The following is an 18,130-nucleotide window of genomic DNA, read 5'->3' as shown; positions in this document are numbered from 1 at the left end:
ATGGTAGGATTTAGATTGAAAACTTGTAGAAAATATGGAGAGAGTTATCTTGATTTGTTGGAGAAGCCTCTAACAAAGCCTTGATATGTGTCACCTTATATGAATGGCATATCACATGATGGTGATGGTAAAAAAATTGCATTACAACCACCTCCAATTCCAACTAACTTCAATGAACTCCCAACTCAATTTTAACTAACATCTTATTAATTATAACCATATTTCAACTAACATTAACTAACCTTTGCAATTTAAAAATTTGATAATTATTGGAATATAAGAAATATAATTCAATGGGTTTTTGAACTTAAGTGACTTGTAAGTGCCCATATATTCTAGGAATTGAAATTCAAGTTCATAATGTATCCAACTGATTTATTATGTTATTATTTGGTTATATTGTATTACATCAATCTTACAATATCTCTGATTAATATGTTTTGTCAGGATAAAATTACTATAGCCTTCTTAAGTGCTATCTTGCTTGAATCAATAATGATAAAATAATATTTTGTTGGAAGCTTGCCCAACACTTAAATAATAATAATGCTCCTGTAAGGGAGTTATCTTGAAAATAAGTAAGTTTTAACCATTATTATATGATTTATAGTAGTTACGAGATAATGATGAGTAGATTCAGGCTTCGTTTCGGACAACTTTCTTATTATTTTTTAAAACAGTTTTTTAGTACAAATTTTTTTTAACTAAAAATTTTTGTACTAGAAATTTGCTTTAAAAATCATTAAAAAAGTTGTAATTGCAATAGATGCACATGATAACTGTGTTGGGGTATGTTTAATATGCGAAGAATTTTGTACAAGAATTAGTATGTTTAATGAAAACTTATTATGGAATTAAAGAAGTCTGTTTAGGGTTTTTAATAGGAATTGCATATGGGATGCTAGGGATGAGTGTAATAATATGAATCAACTATTAACCTTGAACTACCCTTATAATGATCGAATTATTATCAATCAAATGAAGCTCTTTGTTTAGTGCTAAACAATTGAAGTCTCGCCCCTTTCATCAAGCAGAGCTCATAATTCCATGACTCTCTACCAGCTTCCACCCTACTAATCATGCTAGTTATGCGATTCTCCTATTCTTTTTTTTTTTTCCTCACTCCCAAATTAAGTAGAGATCAAACCTAGGGAATCACTCACTTTAATCTCCCTCCGCGGATGTTGAGTCGCCTTTACATGATATTTTTGCAAGCCTTCCTCCCTTTTTGCTTCCTACTTCACTGATTTCTACTTCCTTCAATTGAGAGGCACCGCAAGTTTCTTTGTCTTCTTCTTACCCGTCAATGAATACAAACCAAAATCATCCAAGAGCAAGCCCTTTCTCTATGTATTGTTTCTTCTACGTCTTCAATTGAGAATGTGTTGGAAGCCTTCCACCATCGACCAAAATCGACCAATGATAGTGAGTGATTATTCTTCTTTCTCCTATTTTCTATTATTTTCTTCCTTTTGATTGTCCTTTGTCCTCTCCTCCTTAAGCACCAAAAACATATATGAAACTAAAATTTAGTTATAAGTCAGAAAAAATTGACTTATTATTTCATGATTAAGTTGAATTATATTACAAAAAACATTTACCCTGATATTTAAGAATTGATCTATTTAATCTCTCACATATTTCATCATATCAAGTATTTTCCTTGTTTTATGGTAGGTTATGTAGCGTTTTGTAACCTACATATAAAAGTAATGATGTTTTTTTTTTAAGAATATGCTTGATTTTATCATAATGTGTCATGATGACATACAAATAAGATATGAAGGCTTGAAAGAAAATAAAATTTTGGGATTTTTTGAACTTTCATTAATCAAAAGTAGTGAATTTAAGCAAAAAAAAAGTGATATCTACCTTTTGAAGGTATTGCTTCATCATTTGAAAGTTGATGTTGAGAACTTGTTACACCTTCAAGTCTCATGGACACTTTTCAGTTCTAATATCAAATTTGATGCTTGTAGACCCTCTTTTGCTTTAATGCTAAATTTGATGAGATATGGTATCTTGACCTTTCTGTATAGAAGAAATCTTTGATGATGGTGATTGTTAATGGTAGTATAAAATAATCTGTAGAAGTGTGATGGGCTTATGGTGGAGGCTGAGAAGTTCAACATGAATAGTACTTATTTATGGGGTATTACGTAAAGGTTAGGCTTACGTATACATTGTTTTAGGTCAAAATAAGAGGTGATAATGTGGAGTTATAGTTTATGAAACTTTGATGGAATAAGGAGGCATGTGGAGGGCTTAAGAGATGTTCTGATTTATTGAGTGCAGACAAACTCAAAAGGATTAACTAGAGTTTATATATGTGATAATGTGAAGAAGACAGATGATTTAGGACTACAATGGAATTACGGGATTGTTTTTAGGGTTAATAATACATTGTGGATGGTGGTTAGGGTTGGAGTTTAGGGCAAAAATAAAGAGTGGTTATTATATCATACAAATTAAGATAGGTTGAAACTCACAAAATCTTTTTTTGTGAGGATAGGCAACTAAGATTCATCAAAGAAATTAATCTTAAGCAAATTTTATTCTTTGATAAATAATCCTCCAATAGAGCACATCTTAATATTTAAAATCAAGAAAATATAATAAAAAAGAAGGGGCCGCCACATAATTCAAATTTAGACTATTTGTTAAAATATGAATATAAGTATCTCTATTTGTTGGATGAGCCATGATCAAAGTCTTGAATGTGCCATTATTTGATTTGTATTTAAAGATGTTAACAACATGAGATGATGGTCAAGCAACTTCATCCTAGCCACCTCCCAACTATCACCTAACTAACCTTCAACTAGCTCTCAACTAATTTTATCCCAATATATACTTGTTGCGTCCTAGAATATTCATTCGGTAGAGTGATATAGTTTAGCATCGTAGTTTTGCACGAATATCCAACATACAAAAAAGATAAGAGAGTATGGTTATAGCGTTTATAAGCAGCCCCATAATTTTTACGTGGAACCCCTAAAAAGGAGAAAAATCATAGGGTTGGGCCCAGTTTAAATGAATCCACTAGTGTTTGCAATTGATTATAATTGAGGCCCTTCCTTAGGTGGGAGATCGTGGCTCGATGTAGAAAATATACATCATATAGAGTGAATTATATTTGGGAGTTAGAATAATCAGTGTTGATATATCTGTTTGGGCAGTTGACCATAGTTGGAGAGTGATGTAGGTCAGAATGACCGTAGTCGGATGACGGTCGTCAGAAGGACTATAGTCAGGTGACGGAGGTTGAAAAAATCTTAGTTAGGCGACGGTGGTCAAAAGGATCATAGTCGAAAAGTGATGGTGGTCAGAAGGATCGTAGTCGGAGAGAAACAGTGATCGGAAGGATCGTGGTCGGCGAGAGATGGAGGTTATAAGGAATGTAGTCGACAGGCAACTGTGGTCGAAAGGACCATAGTCATCGGGAGATGAAGGTACCAAGGACTGTAGTCGTCGGGAGATGAAGGTAACAAGGATTGTAGACGGTGGGCAACGGTGGTCGAAAGGACCATTGGTGATCGACAAATGGGTGGAAATCTGATGGTGGTCGGGAAGAACTTCGGTGGTGGTTGATGAACAGACGGAAGTCCGACGGCGATCGACGAACAGGCGGAAGTCCAACGGCGGTCGATAACAGGTGAAAGTACGACAACGACTGGAAAGAACTCTGATAGTGGTTGATGAACGGGAGAAAATCTGGCGATGGTCGACGAAAGGACGAAAGTCCGACAGTTATCGGGAGGAAACTCTAGTGGTAGTCGGCGGCAAGTAGGCTTCCAAATTTTTTCCTGCTTTCTCCCTTCTTTTTCCTCTTCTCCCTCTCCTCTCAGGAGAAGAATGGGGGCTATTTATAGCTTTTTGAGAGTGGCATGAATTACAAATATGGGGATGATCAATGTCAAGATGGGAGTGTTTTGAATGGATGGTCAATATTGATCCCTTTGATTGTGGATTGATCATTTGAATATCTTAATGATATCAAAATTCGACGATCTTGGACTCGTTGGATTTGCCTCGTCGAGCCGTTCAATTTGATTATAAGCATGTCTCTTTTAGAATTCATTTGGAAATCCAAATTATGGTTTGAACCTTTCAAAAGTGCTTTGAGTCTTTGATTTGGAACCTTTGGGCTCTAATTGAGTCAAAATTGGTGTCGTTTGGTTCGTCTTTTTGAGACGTTCAATTCAACTACAAGTTTGTTGAAAATGGAGATCATATGATTCCCATTTTAATTTTTGAAGCCTCAATCTTATATTTATAATTTTTTGTGACGTATCACCGCTTAATTTTTTTATTAAATTTCAACTAACAATCAACTAAAGTTTAATGAGTTTTTGGAATTCATAATATAATAATTATTGGGTAAAAAAATAACATACAAGTTGTTCATCTTGTGGTTCTCTTGGAGTCAGAGATCCATTCATATAAGTAAAATTGAAGTCTCCAATATACCTACATGGTATATTAAATTCTTATTTGGAGTTGTAATTGTAGAAATAGGTAAGCATAACAAGAACATAAGAAAGGAAAATGAAGTAAAGTGAATACAATTATTTATAGAGTACATGGAGTATAAATAAATGGATATAGTGGTTGTAAACAAACATCCAGTAATCTAAAGCCACGTTATCCAATCAGAGAGAAATACAATTTCATAATTATTTATTTGTGTGGAAATAGTTTTGTACGAAGATCCAACAAACAAAAAAGATAAGATAGTATGGTTATATTGTTTATAAGCGACACCATAATTTTTACGTGGACTCCTAAAAAGGGGAAAAATCATAGGGTTGGGCCCAGTTTAAAAGAATCCACTAGTGTTTGCAATTGATTATAATTGAGGCCCTTCCTTAGGAGGGAGGTCGTGGCTCGATGTAGCAAATATACATCATATAGAGTGAATTATATGTTGGAGTTAGAATAATCAGTGTCGATATGTCTGTTTGGGCAGCTGACCATGATCGGCAAGCGATGTAGGTCGGAATGACCATAGTCGGATGACGGTCGTCGGAAGGACCATCGTCAGGTGACGGAGGATGAAAAAATCGTAGTTAGGCGACGGTGGTCAGAAGGATCATAGTCAAAAAGCAATGGTTGTCAGAAGGATCGTAGTCAAAGAGAAACGGTGGTCGGAAGGATCATGGTCGGCGAGAGATGGAGGTTAGAAGGAATGTAGTTGGCAGGCAATTGTGGTCGAAAGGACCATAGTCATCAGGAGATGAAGGTAACAATGACTGTAGTCGGCGGGCGGCGGTGGTCGGAAGGACCATTGGTGATCGACAATGGGTGGAAGTCTGATGGTGGTCGGGAAGAACTTCAGTAGTGGTTGATGAACAAACAGAAGTCCGGCGACGGTCGACGAACAGGCGGAAGTCCAACGGCGGTCGATAATAGGTGAAAGTCCGACGACGATTGGAAAGAACTCTGGTAGTGGTTGATGAACGGGAGAAAATCTGGCGATGGTCGACGAAAGGATGAAAATCTGGCAGTGATCGGGAGGACACTCTAGTGGTAGTCGACGGCGAGTAATCTTCCAAAATTTTCCCTACTTTCTCCCTTCTTTTTCCTCTTCTCCCTCTCCTCTCATGAGAATAATGGTGATTATTAATTTATAGCTTTTTGAGAGTGGCATGAATTATAAATATGGGGATGATCAATGTCAAGATGGGAGTGGTTTGAATGGATGGTCAATATTGATCCCTTTGATCGTGGATTGATCATTTGAATATCTTAATGATATCAAAAATTCGACGATCTTGGGCTCGTTGGATTTGTCTCGTCGAGCCGTTCAATTTGATTATAAGCATATCTCTTTTAGAATTCATTTGGTAATCCAAATTATGGTTTGAAGCTTTCAAAAGTGCTTTGAGTCTTTGATTTGGACCCTTTGGGCTCAAATTGAGTCGAATTTGGTGTCATTTGGTTCGTCTTTTTGATACGTTCAATTCAACTACAAGTTTGTTGAAAATGGAGATCATATAATTCCCATTTTAATTTTTGAAGTCTCAATCTTATATTTATAATTTTTTGTGACGTATCACCACTTAATTTTTTTTATTAAATTTCAACTAACAATCAACTAAAGTTTAATGAGCTTTTGGAATTCATAATATAATAATTATTCGGTAAAAAAATAACATACAAGTTGTTGTTCATCTTGTGGTTCTCTTGGAGGCATAGATCCATTCATATAAGTAAAATTGAAGTCTCCAATATATCTACATGGTCTATTAAATTCTTATTTGGAGTTGTAATTGTAGAAATAGGTAAGCAGAACAAGAATTGAAGAAAGGAAAATGAAATAAACTGAATATAATTATTTATAGAGTACATGGAGTATAAATAAATGGATATAGTGGTTGTAAACAAACATCAAGTAATCTAAAGCCACATTATCCAATTAGAGAGAAATACAATTTCATAATTATTTATTTGTATGGTCTTATATGTCCCCGCAAGCTGATGGTGGAAGAATGACCGACAGCTTGAATCGAAGATTATGAAATCTTGGTGTGGAGAGAGATTTGGTAAACATATCCACCACTTGATCAATTGTGCTGATGGAAAGAAGACGAATATTTTGTGTTTGTATGTGATCCCTTATAAATGTCTGATCAATTTCATTGTGTTTCGTACGAGCGTGAAACACGAGATTATTGGCTAAGACAATCGTTGTTGAGTTGTCGTAGTACATGTCCGTATGAGATTATTGATTTATACCAAAATAAGTGAGAAGTCTTCTAATCCAGATGACGTCCGAAGTCAGATTGCAAGCACCCAATATTTTGATTTGATGGACGACCTTGACACAGTGTGTTGCTTCTTTACTGTCCATGAGATTATCGTTTCTTCTAGAAATGTGCAATAGCTTGATGTTAACTTCCGAGATACAGGGCATTTGAGAAGGAAGTAAGAATGGGGTTAGTTTTGGTAATGGTTATACCATAGTAAATTGTACCTTTGATGTATCGAAGCAGTGGTTTAAGAATATTGGTGTGTTGAGGTAGATGGTCATGCATATGTTGAGATAGTAAATTGACACTATAGGCACTGTTAGGACGAGTGATAGTCAGAAAGTGGAGGGATCCGGTAAGCCTTCAGTATACGGTAGGATTGCTGAGAATGGAGTCTTCCTTGAATGTGGCCGGAAGCTTAGTGCACGTTGGGTTGGACAGTGGGTTACAATCTATGAGATTCGCTTGTTGGAGAATAGACAGGGCATATTTTCTTTGAGATAGAAAATATTGTTGGTTGAAATGAGCTATTTTTATGCCAATAAATTCATGGGGGATTTACATACATGCCACTTTATAATACACATATTACATATTTAACATCCTAAACTTAAATATTTCATAAATATCACCCAAACACAAAAATAACTTCAGAATTACCACTCCGTTCTCACTCCGTTATTCCAGGGAAGAGCTACAAGTTGCAAGTTGCGATGCTTCAACCAGACCCAATAATTAACAAGAAGACGTTCACGGAGGAGGAAGAGGAAAGGCTTCTCTCAGCTTATCGGCTAAATGGAAACAAATGGGCTCTCATAGCGAGGTTGTTCCCTTCGAGAACTAATAATGCTATGAAGAATCACTAACATGGAGGCACAGGGAGCTGTCCACCTCCCTTAGAAGGAGAAAGCCCTCAAACTCCATTTCTTCTTCTTCAGCTATTGCATTTGATAAGGGCCTAAAGGTGAACTATTGCAACAATGCTTGCATTGTAAAATCAACCATCTCCAGCTATAGAGATGAGTCTTTGTCCACCGGAACTGGCCTCTCCCTCAACTCCTCTCAATACAGAAGCGAGGAGTTCATTGTCAATTCCTAGCGAGAGGAGCATATATTAGCGGGAGTGAGGGCTTGTTGCAGACGGAGTAAGGGTTGGTGGAGACGGAGTGGTAATTATGATGTTATTTTTGTGTTTGAGTGGTATATATGAAATATTTAAGTTTAGAGTGTTAAATATGTAATATGAGTATTATAAAGTGGCATGTATGTAAATCCCCCTAAATTCATTTGCAGTACCAAGATTTTTCATTTGGAATTGCTTGTTTAGTTGATCCAAAATGTTGGAAATAGCTTTTTGATCGCTTCCTGTAATAAGTATATCATCAACATACATTAGTAAAAATATTTGAATAGTAGATTGACGAAAAATTAGAAGTGATTGATCATATTTGCTGTGAGAAAATCCCAATGAAACCAGGTATGAGGTAAACATGTTGAACCATATTATGGGAGCATGTTTGAGTCTGTAGATTGCTTTGTGAAGATGACATACGTAATCAGGATGTAAGGAGTCTTCAAACCCATGTGGTTGAGTCATATAAACTGTCTCGAAAAAAGGCCCATGTAGAAAAGTGTTTGCAACATCCAAATGTTGTACGGGCCAGTCGTTGTAAAGTGCAATTGCCAAAAGTATGCGGATTGTGGGTAGCATGGCGACTAGGATAAACGTTTCAAAGTAGTCAAACCATGTTCTTGATTGTTTCCCTGTGCAACCAAACAAGCTTTATGAGTAGCTACCGATCCATCTGCATGAAGTTAAGTTTTATAGGTCCACCTGCAACCTAGCACAGAGGAGTCAGAAGGAGGTTTAATAAGACTCCAAGTCCCTTGTCGTTGGAGAGCAAGAAATTCGTGTGCCATTGCTTGGCGCCATTCAGAGCATTTGACAAATTCCGTGTACGAGGTAGGAACGTGAGGTAATTCGAGCATGTTTTGAGTATGAAAAAGATTTAATTTGGTGGTGGGATTAAGTGAACCGGTCTTGGATCTAGTAACCAATGTGATTGCATAATAACATAATGATATATCAACTAAAAGGATGTCTTAATTATCCACTCTCTTTATAAACTACCATAATTCTAAAATTTCAAAATAATATTAATGTTCCTAACAAGTTTCCTTTTATTAAATTTTAGGCCTAATCTAATATTGACAAAAAGCAAATTTAGTTTTTTTTATTTCACTCACACTAGAGAATAAGAAATTTTGAAGGACACTAACCACTTTATTGCTTTCTCTATTTTGAAAAGCTGATATACTGATCTTTCTTAGATATAGTTCTTAATTAGATTTTGGACAATAATAAATTACTAATTTCAAGATTCCAACATATAATAAGGCATTGTTTAGGACAGCTTTCTTACTGCTTCTTAAAGCAATTTTTTATTATAAAAATTTAAAATTTTGTACTAAAAAGCTGCTTTAAGAAGCAGTAAGAAAACCATCCAAAATAAAGCCTAAATAACAACATGATTTCTCCTTATAACAACTCTAGGTAACAATTGTTTAGAGGACAATAATAGGAATAAACACTAGAGTAAGCATCAAAAGAAACATACATGTAACTTCAACAAAGAAAATTTTATGTTACATAACACTCAACTAATTCAGGTTTCATTTGGGACAGTTTTCTTTTTGCTTCTGAAAGCATTTTTTAGTATAAAAACTTTTTAAACTAAAATTTTTTGTACTAAAAATTATTTTAGAAAGAAATAAGAAAACATCCCCAAACGAAACCTTAATCTCTCCACAACATGATGCTCTATTTATGAAGAATGCTTCTTTTTATAGGCATTGTACAATTGAATAATCACAATGGCCATCACCTCCATGATTTGATCCCCATATCATTAGGACTCTTGATAAGAACTCTATAAGTTAGCCCTCTTCAACTTCTTCTAAGCAATCAATGTTTGAAATCATCTCCTTTAGCATTCATTAGGGCCTCCAAAGAAGCTTACCAACTAATATATGTAATGTGAGAGCTGCCTAAAAATAATTATATCTATAGGATGAACGCTTAATAGTATGTAATCAATGTTTGGTTGGGTTCGAGGCTAAAATATTGGCCTTATAAAATTTCCAGCTAGATTCATGATAACCCGCAAACACAAAATTGAGTCGAAATTGACCCAAAGAATATTTTTGTTCTGCTTAAATGGGTGGGTCCGATTAGGGATAAACTAGTCAGTTGAGTTCATGTTAAACAAGTGTTGTTTATCTAAAACAATATTGCATTCCCATTTAATAAACGAGTTAAATAGGTTGAGTTCAATTAGTTTGATTCATGTAAAAAATTTTAACCTATATACTACAAAGGTTGAGTTTGAATAAAGTGCATTCAGGTCGAGCCAACTTAATGTCAGACACGAACCTGACCCGCTAACATGTCAGAAAAAATTGACACCCTTAACTAAAGTAAGGTGTTGGGGTAGACTATCATGTTACATTAAGGATATTGACGTACAAATGTCAATTATTAACTAAAATTCTGACAAAGATATTATATTATCATTAATCCCTCTCTTCTCTATTTTCATCTACAAGAAAATCTATTAGCTCTAATAATAAAATATTAGATAAAAAATATAAATATGAATATAAAAAAAATACATTGATGTATACATTTATTTTTTATGTAAATAAAAAAACTTATTAGCGACAACCCTACGCACGAAGCAGGGATCGCTTATTCTCACCGGTCATCTACCATAAGCTGATCCACTACTACGCTAACCGGTAAGAACCCGAAGCGCGCGAGGAAAAGAGAAACTACACTATTGCAGATCAGTTCGCTTTTCTCATATCCGATCCGTCTCTCATACCAGTTGCAGAAATCTCCAGAAGCGACGGAGATGCCGGTCTTCAAAACCCCTTTCAATGGCTACGCGGTTCGATTCAGCCCCTTTTACGAGAATCGCATACTTGTAGCTACCGCCCAAAACTTCGGCATCCTCGGCAACGGACGCCTCCACATCCTCGATCTCAATCCATCCGGCGGCATCTCAGAGGTCCGCTCCTTCGACACCGCCGACGGGGTCTACGATTGCGCCTGGTCCGAGTCCCACGACTCTCTCGCAGTCGCTGCTGTCGCCGACGGCTCCCTTAAGCTCTGGGACGCCGCCCTCCCTCCTTCAGCCAACCCTATCCGATCCCTGAAAGAACACGCTCGCGAGGTTCATGCCGTTGATTGGAACCCCGTTCGTCGTGATTCCTTCATCTCCGCCTCCTGGGACGATTCGCTCAAGCTCTGGACTCTCGATCGCCCCACTTCTATACGCACCTTTCGCGAACATGCATACTGCGTCTATTCCGCGGCTTGGAGCCCTCGTCACGCTGATGTCTTCGCGTCGGCCTCCGGCGATTGTACAGCCCGCGTATGGGACGTACGCGATCCGAGTTCCTCACTTGTGATCCCCGCCCACGACCACGAGATACTCTCGTGCGACTGGAATAAGTACGATGACTGTTTCCTCGCCACCTCTTCGGTTGACAAGACTGTTCGTGTTTGGGACGTTCGCGCCTCTCGCGCCCCCGTGGCTACGCTTGCTGGCCATGGCTACGCCGTGAGGCGGATCAAGTTCTCGCCTCACCACGAGAATTTGCTCCTGTCGTGCTCCTATGACATGACGGTCTGCGTTTGGGACTATCGTGCGGAGGACGCGTTACTCGCGCGGTACGACCACCACACGGAGTTTGCTGTGGGTGTGGACATGAGCGTGCTTGTTGAGGGGCTTCTTGCCAGCACAGGCTGGGACGAGCTCGTCTATGTTTGGCAGCACGGAACGGATCCGAGAGCCATGCCTTGATGCCTTGAAGCTCCGGGTTTGATTGATCGGCGTTCGAGGTTGAAGAGTAGGGAATAAATTATTGAAAGGGGGATGGAGAATTAAAGAGGATTGTGGATTAGAAGCTGGAGGTGGAAGGTAAATAAGATAGAATGTGTTTTGAATTTCTGTTCTGGTATGTTGCCTTCTATCCATTGATGAACAGTTATGGTTTGAAATTCTCCGTCTTTATTTTTTACTCTTTTTCTGGAGCGGAATACATAGCCAGTTATTGATTCTTCACACTTAAAGGGTAATTCAATTATGAAATATTATGCAGTGGAGGTTTCTGCCTTCTGCCATTTGATACATGATAGTTTAATGAAAAATGGATTTGATCTACATTCTTCTGAGAACTTCAATCCCCTCAGTTTTGATTTTTGAGTTTTATTTATATAGTTTGTTCTCTCAGCTATATGAAACTGTTCTTATATTTCTCGTTTTTCCCGTTATATATGGTACGTAAGTAGGCGGGGGAAATTGCCCATTAGATTTTAATTTTCTTTTTCGTGCTGTTCAACAAATTATATACATTTCTGTTTTATAGTTTGCAGTGCTCACCATTGTGATATATAATCTTTATGTGGCCTGTATATAGGATGTTCACAGTTCAAGCTTTTCCCTTGTGATCCTTTCCTGTGACCACAAGATCTCTTTCATTATTGGAATAAGATTGATGACTTGTTTGCCTTTGTTTTGGTTAACAACATTGTTCGTGTTTTGGAAGCTCTCTCTCGTACACTAGTGGCCATACTTGCCAGCCACATGTATGCTATGTGGAGGATTAGTTTCTTACCGCATTGTAGAAGTCTATCAGTTGATATGATTGTGTATTGAGAAAATTTTCGATGAGCACAACCCAAGCTGTTTTCTTGAGCAACCTATAGGAGAAGGGCATATAGCTTCTACTGAACAATCCCATTAAATAGTTCTATCCAAAGAGCTGTGTCAATATGGCTTCTACTTCGTTATTTTCAGATCCAGCTAGAAAAATTTATCCTTTTTAATGTAAAACTAATTTCTTGTTGTTTGAGTTTATCTTAATTTCATTATCATTCCTACTATGATTCACATGGGACTCATAATTCTTTATTTAATAATGTCAAGTTCTATGTAGTACAACATAAAATCAGAAACACTATCATAGATATGGATGCATTGATCTGTAAGTGGGTTAACTTTGGTAGTGGAGAAGGGGAAACACGACATCTAATGATGTACAAAGAATCTATGTAATACCATTTGATGTAGAAGAAGAATACTTTTTATACAAATTTGATTGAGGACCCTTTGATGGTAATCTCTTTCTTGTTGTTCTTCCCTATTTTCTCAACTTTTCTTTTAATGTAAGCTTCATCTTTTTGAAGTATCACTTTAGATGAGTGAGAGGGAAGGAGGTAGGGAGGGAGGTTGTGAAATTTATTCATGAACATTTCTTTTATCATGAAATTGTTTAGTTTAAGTACAAGAAGTAGATATTTGAGTGATGCAGATTAACAAATTTTATCTGTGATTGATTGATTTCTTTCTTTGAACCACTATCTTGCTTGTCTTTGTTGTGGGGTCTTTCAGCTTTTGTGGCAACCAAGTCCTAAAGATATTTCTTGCATTAATTGGGTCTTGCATTTGTGTTCAAGGACACTCCTTGGTGTTATCTTTGTATTGATTGCTTCTTGCAGCTCTCATGCAATTAGTTTTGCAACATCTCTCAACCAACGGTCTCTCTATTTCTTGATTTGACTTCCACTGTTGACTTTCGTTTAGTAGCCATCTATTGTAACATTGTTTCATAGTTGCTATTTCTGGCCTCTTTTCATTCAACCTCTGCCTTTTTTGTGGGTCTAATTTTCAAGAAGTGTGTGAATTTTTATGTCATTTTATTCTTGTAAATTTTGTTATGATAATGTAATTGATTTATTTTCAAGAAGTGCGGGAATTTTAAAATGATTTTGATGCTTTCTTGATTTTGAATTTGTAGTTATTATTTTTGGCAGAATGCTATTAGATTTTTTCTACTGATTTTTGATGTCGCTAAGAAATTATCTTAGTTGGGCACGAATCTCAATACAAATATGAGTCGGAAGTTTCCAATATTAAATTTGAAACCATCCAAAGTTCAATTTCAACAAACTTATAGCCAAATTAGACATATAAGGAAGACGACCCAATGACACAAAATTCAGTCTGATTTGAGCCCAAACGAGCCCAAATTAAAGGACAAATGCCTATTTAAAAGCTTAAGAGCATCATTTGGATGACAAATTGATATCTAAATATGACATGCTTATTGAAGAATCAAGAGGCTCGACGAGATGAATCCAACGAGCCCTATATCACTTAAATTTTGACATCGTTATGGCATATAAATGTTCGAAGAATGCTTCATTATTGAGAGAACTGATATCAGTTGTCTAATGGAACATTCTAAAATTTCTCTAAATCTTTTCCATATTTATTAGGCATGCCGCTCTTAAAAATTTATAAATAGACACTCATTTTTAACATGAGGGGAGAGGAAGAGAGGAGAAAACTAGGTAGCTCTCTTGCATTCTCTAATTAGCAACATCAGCCATTGGACCTCTTCCCGACCACCAACCGTTGTCGGATTTTTGCCTGTTCATTGGCCACCACCGGATAACTTCCCGACCAAAGACCATTGCCGGACTTTTGCCTACTCGTTTACTACCTCAAGATCTCCAAATATCGTCATATTTTCTACCGTTTGATGATTATCACTGGATCTCCAACCATCGCCATACTTTTGCTGAATATTTTCCCAACTGTCACTACCATATCCTTAATGTATGTCATTCAAGCAAGATCAAAAGTACTCATCTGAAGTTTGAAAAATTCTTCAATATATTATATTTACAATGTCCTTGAGTTGAGGGATGGGTCAACCTTTGTAATATGTTCAAATACTAGTGCAATTATTTCAACTGGACAAAACCCTATGGTTTTTTTGTCCTTTTTCAAGATTTTCCGCGTAAAAATTCTGATGTTTTTTTATCATTATCTGCTTGTGTGCTGAGTTTTCGTACATCGCTAAGACGTAAAACATTTTCACACCGCTGCAAATCTCTCAGCCTCCCCCCCAACAATTTTAATTGTAATTTTGTATTTATCAAAGGTAATTATTAATTGTTGAAAGTTTTAGATTTCAGAACTTACAAATTTTGTGCGTTTGTTATATTACTTTTGACGTCTCATATTTGATTTATATAATAAACTCTAGAATATGAAGAACTAGATCAATAAAAGTCTTTCGCATGTCTTCCTCTTTTGATTGGTTAGACCCCTCTCTTCAAAGGCAAGCATCCGAAGAATGTCGCAGTCGTTCCTTATAAATCTTGTTTGGCCTCTTCCTTGATGGAATTCAATATGTTTCACTCTCCTTGTTAGTTGTAGCTGACTCTCTCCATCCAAGTCAAGCGAGAATTGCATTAACAAGTTGATCCAACACCTTCCATATTATCAACCTTCAAGTATTAGTTATCTCATATCAAAGTTTAAATTGAAAAGTATTTATTTATTACTACTGGTTGTTTATAATGCATGATACATCCAAATTTTTCTATCAAGCTTTTATTCATTTAGCATTGCATAAATTTTGTGTGTTCATCATGGCACTCCAATATGCTATATTTGATAATTACGTACACCTTAATAAAACTTTATACACCTTAGTAGATATGATGAAGCTTCCCAGTTTTATTATTCATTGTAACAGTTCATCAAGAGAAAAAATGTCCTCAAGAGCCAAACTCTCAACTCTTTCTACAATAATCTCCAGATTTATCATATAGAATACTATAATTCCTGCTACCAACATTTCTATAGTAGCAGCCATCAGTTCCTTCATACCTGTAACCTTGTTCAGTACTACCTACACCACCAGTAACCAGATTTCCCTTCACTTGCATAACACCTTGACCAGTCTGTGAATTACTCAAATTACTTAAAGAAAAACCAAATCTTTCTCCTGAAAACTTGTTCTCATTGAACCCTAATGTAATATTTGTAATCAAAGAGAAACTATCGTTATCCTGATCTTCAGTCCCTGAACTTAAATAAAGAGGAAAGCTTTGAAAAACTTGTTCAGAGAACAAAGCTGAAGATGAATATTTGGCATAACTTCCATGATTATAATCTATGCTCTGATTCACTTCTTGAATGCTTCCATTTCCTGCAAACTTCATCTTATTAGTAAATTTGAAACTCTGGAAGAAATGTGTAGTGATCTTTCCATAAGAGGACTTCACCCATCCAGTTGAAGAAATCTTTCTTCTTGCAGTAGTGTCAAAATGCCCATCAAGATTCTTAAACTTTGAAACCAAAGATGGAGAAAATGGAGGTGCTTTATAGTTAATCAGATTTCCTTTTGTAGAATAGCTCCTGCTATCAACCCAAAGATGCAGATTTGCATCAATAAACCAGACATCCAAAGCATCTGTAACACCAAATCCAAAGAAATGGTTCTTCCCATCCAAAATTTCTCCCAAAAATGGTGTGATTTCGATGTCGTATGAAGGGAGATTGAAAGAACCAATACCTGAAATTGGTCTCCAGAGAAGTGGATTCAACCCTCCTGTGTAGATCACAGTGAATGGCCAAACAGCTCCAACCAGCTTAGTATCTAAGCTTGCAGTGACCTCCCTGAAAGCTCCATTGCCAGGAACAGAAGTGAGATTGTTCTTAGATATATATGAATTAGGAGGATTTGTATACCAGAACTCGTCGCTTGAATGGAAGGAGACGTAGATCTCAAGAACTGCTCTGTATGCGTTTCTAGGGATGGAGATTTCCTTCCCCTGAATATCGTTTGAGTTCTGGATCTGAAACCATAATCCATCGTTTAAAGGTAGAGTTTTTGATATGGGAATGATGAGATCGGCGGGGGAGACGAACGCTGGGACAGCCGCCGTCGCCGTCGCCGGCGGATGTGGGGGCGGCGGGTCGAAGTAGAAGTGGAACGAGATGTTGACGTGGTAGATGCCGGTGTAGGTCTGGTCGACGAGATTGCCGAGGTAGACGGCGAGAGTTTGCGGTTTGGAGAAGAGGGTGGAGTAGCGAGTGACATCTTTGCGAACGGACCAGAGGATTCCGGTGGCGCGAGGTTCGGCGGTGCAGCTGCGGAGGAGCTCGACGCCGGCGAGCCAGACGCCGAAGATGCGATCGAATTGGCGGCCGGTGGATGCGGCGGACCATTCGAGAATGACGCGCGCAGGGAGGCGGCGGCGGAGGAGGGAGCAGTGGGAGGGAGGGGAGTAGGTGGCAGTGACCGGAGGTTTTTCGTACGTGAAGGCGAAGTCGTGGCGGAGGACGAGGGTGGAGCAAGGCGGAGTTTTGGGGACCGGAATGGGTCGGCTGACTTCGAAGAATGTGGTCGGATGCGGCGGTGATGGTGTGGCGGAGGAGAGGTGGTCGTCGAGCACGTCGGAGATGATGCGTTTGGTTCGGTGAAGAGATGAGGTGGATGAGGCGACGGTGGAGAGGAGAAGGTAGGAGAAGATGGGAAGGAGGAGATTCGCCATTGGGGAGAGCGAGCGAGCGAGAGAGAGAGATAGAGAGAGGTGGATTTAAGTATGCAGCTTGAAGCTGTGAAATGGTCGTCGTCATTTACTGTGTAATGGAAGAGGAAGAAAGGACGGATGGGGATTCGGAACCGTTCAAGGAAAGAGACTTGCAAATAAGAAATTTTGTTATGATTAAAAAATAAAATTATGATGAGTTTTAAATTTTTAAATTTTTATTTAGATGAGTGAAATATTAATTCTTTATATATTAAAGCATATTTATGAGTAGTTTTTTTCCTAGAATTTTTTTTTCATTATGCAATGGATGGTAAATATTTTTAAAATTAGTTGGTTAAGGTTTTATTTCGGATAGCTCTTTTATTATGTTTGAAGTAATTTTTTAATATAAAAATTTTATGAACTATAAATTTTTGTATTAGAAAACTGTTTTAGACAAAGAAAAGCTATAACAAATTAATTCTAAAACTATTATTGTTCAGAAAGGCACTTACATCTATTGAAATGCTACTTCATGATATAAAACTAGACATTGAAAAATCAATTAATGAGACAAAAAAAACCTCTCTCAATCCTTAAAAAAATTGTATTTGACTGAGAGGAAATAATGCCAATTATTGTTTGTAGAGCCAATTTGCTATGTAAACAACTCTTATATTGTTGGAATGGGCAAATTGTTTTGATTTTTTATTATTAAAAAAAATAAGTTTTTGTTAAATATTTATCCATGTTTTAAAAATCGGACCGGACTGGTCGGTTCGACCGTGAACAGGTCACAAGACCGGTCCAGCTCAATCTTAAAATCGATTCTGCATCGAATCGGACTGAACCAGTCAGAGTCACTGGTTAATCTAGTGAATCAGCCCATTTATTTTGAACCGGCTAGTTTAAATTTCATAATTTTTAAATATTTTTTTAAATAAGTAAATATATATATATATATATATATATATTTAAA

At 37.0% G+C, this 18,130-nt stretch overlaps 2 protein-coding genes across 2 annotated transcripts; one reads left to right on the top strand and one right to left on the bottom strand.

Moving 5' to 3' along the window:
- The first annotated feature begins 10,573 nt into the window (after positions 1–10,573).
- Positions 10,574–11,980, top strand: LOC110116499 (peroxisome biogenesis protein 7). The gene has a single exon (XM_020850077.2). It carries the CDS (start codon positions 10,667–10,669, stop codon positions 11,618–11,620), a length of 954 nt encoding a protein of 317 aa, XP_020705736.1. The 5' UTR covers positions 10,574–10,666; the 3' UTR covers positions 11,621–11,980.
- A 3,353-nt stretch (positions 11,981–15,333) lies between these two features.
- LOC110116500 (peptide-N4-(N-acetyl-beta-glucosaminyl)asparagine amidase A-like) lies at positions 15,334–17,326 on the bottom strand. The gene has a single exon (XM_020850078.2). It carries the CDS (start codon positions 17,170–17,172, stop codon positions 15,406–15,408), a length of 1,767 nt encoding a protein of 588 aa, XP_020705737.1. The 5' UTR covers positions 17,173–17,326; the 3' UTR covers positions 15,334–15,405.
- Between the last annotated feature and the right edge of the window lie 804 nt (positions 17,327–18,130).

The sequence above is a fragment of the Dendrobium catenatum genome, unplaced genomic scaffold, assembly GCF_001605985.2.
Source record: "Dendrobium catenatum unplaced genomic scaffold, ASM160598v2 fragScaff_scaffold_993, whole genome shotgun sequence".
Classification (NCBI taxonomy): domain Eukaryota; kingdom Viridiplantae; phylum Streptophyta; class Magnoliopsida; order Asparagales; family Orchidaceae; genus Dendrobium; species Dendrobium catenatum.
The sequence above is the reverse complement of the archived record's forward strand: the minus strand, read 5'-3'. Positions and strand labels throughout refer to the sequence as shown.

Excerpts from the sequence above, each read along its gene's own strand:
- LOC110116500 (XM_020850078.2), bottom strand. The coding sequence starts at position 17,172 with ATGGCGAATCTCCTCCTTCCCATCTTCTCCTACCTTCTCCTCTCCACC.
- LOC110116499 (XM_020850077.2), top strand. The coding sequence starts at position 10,667 with ATGCCGGTCTTCAAAACCCCTTTCAATGGCTACGCGGTTCGATTCAGC.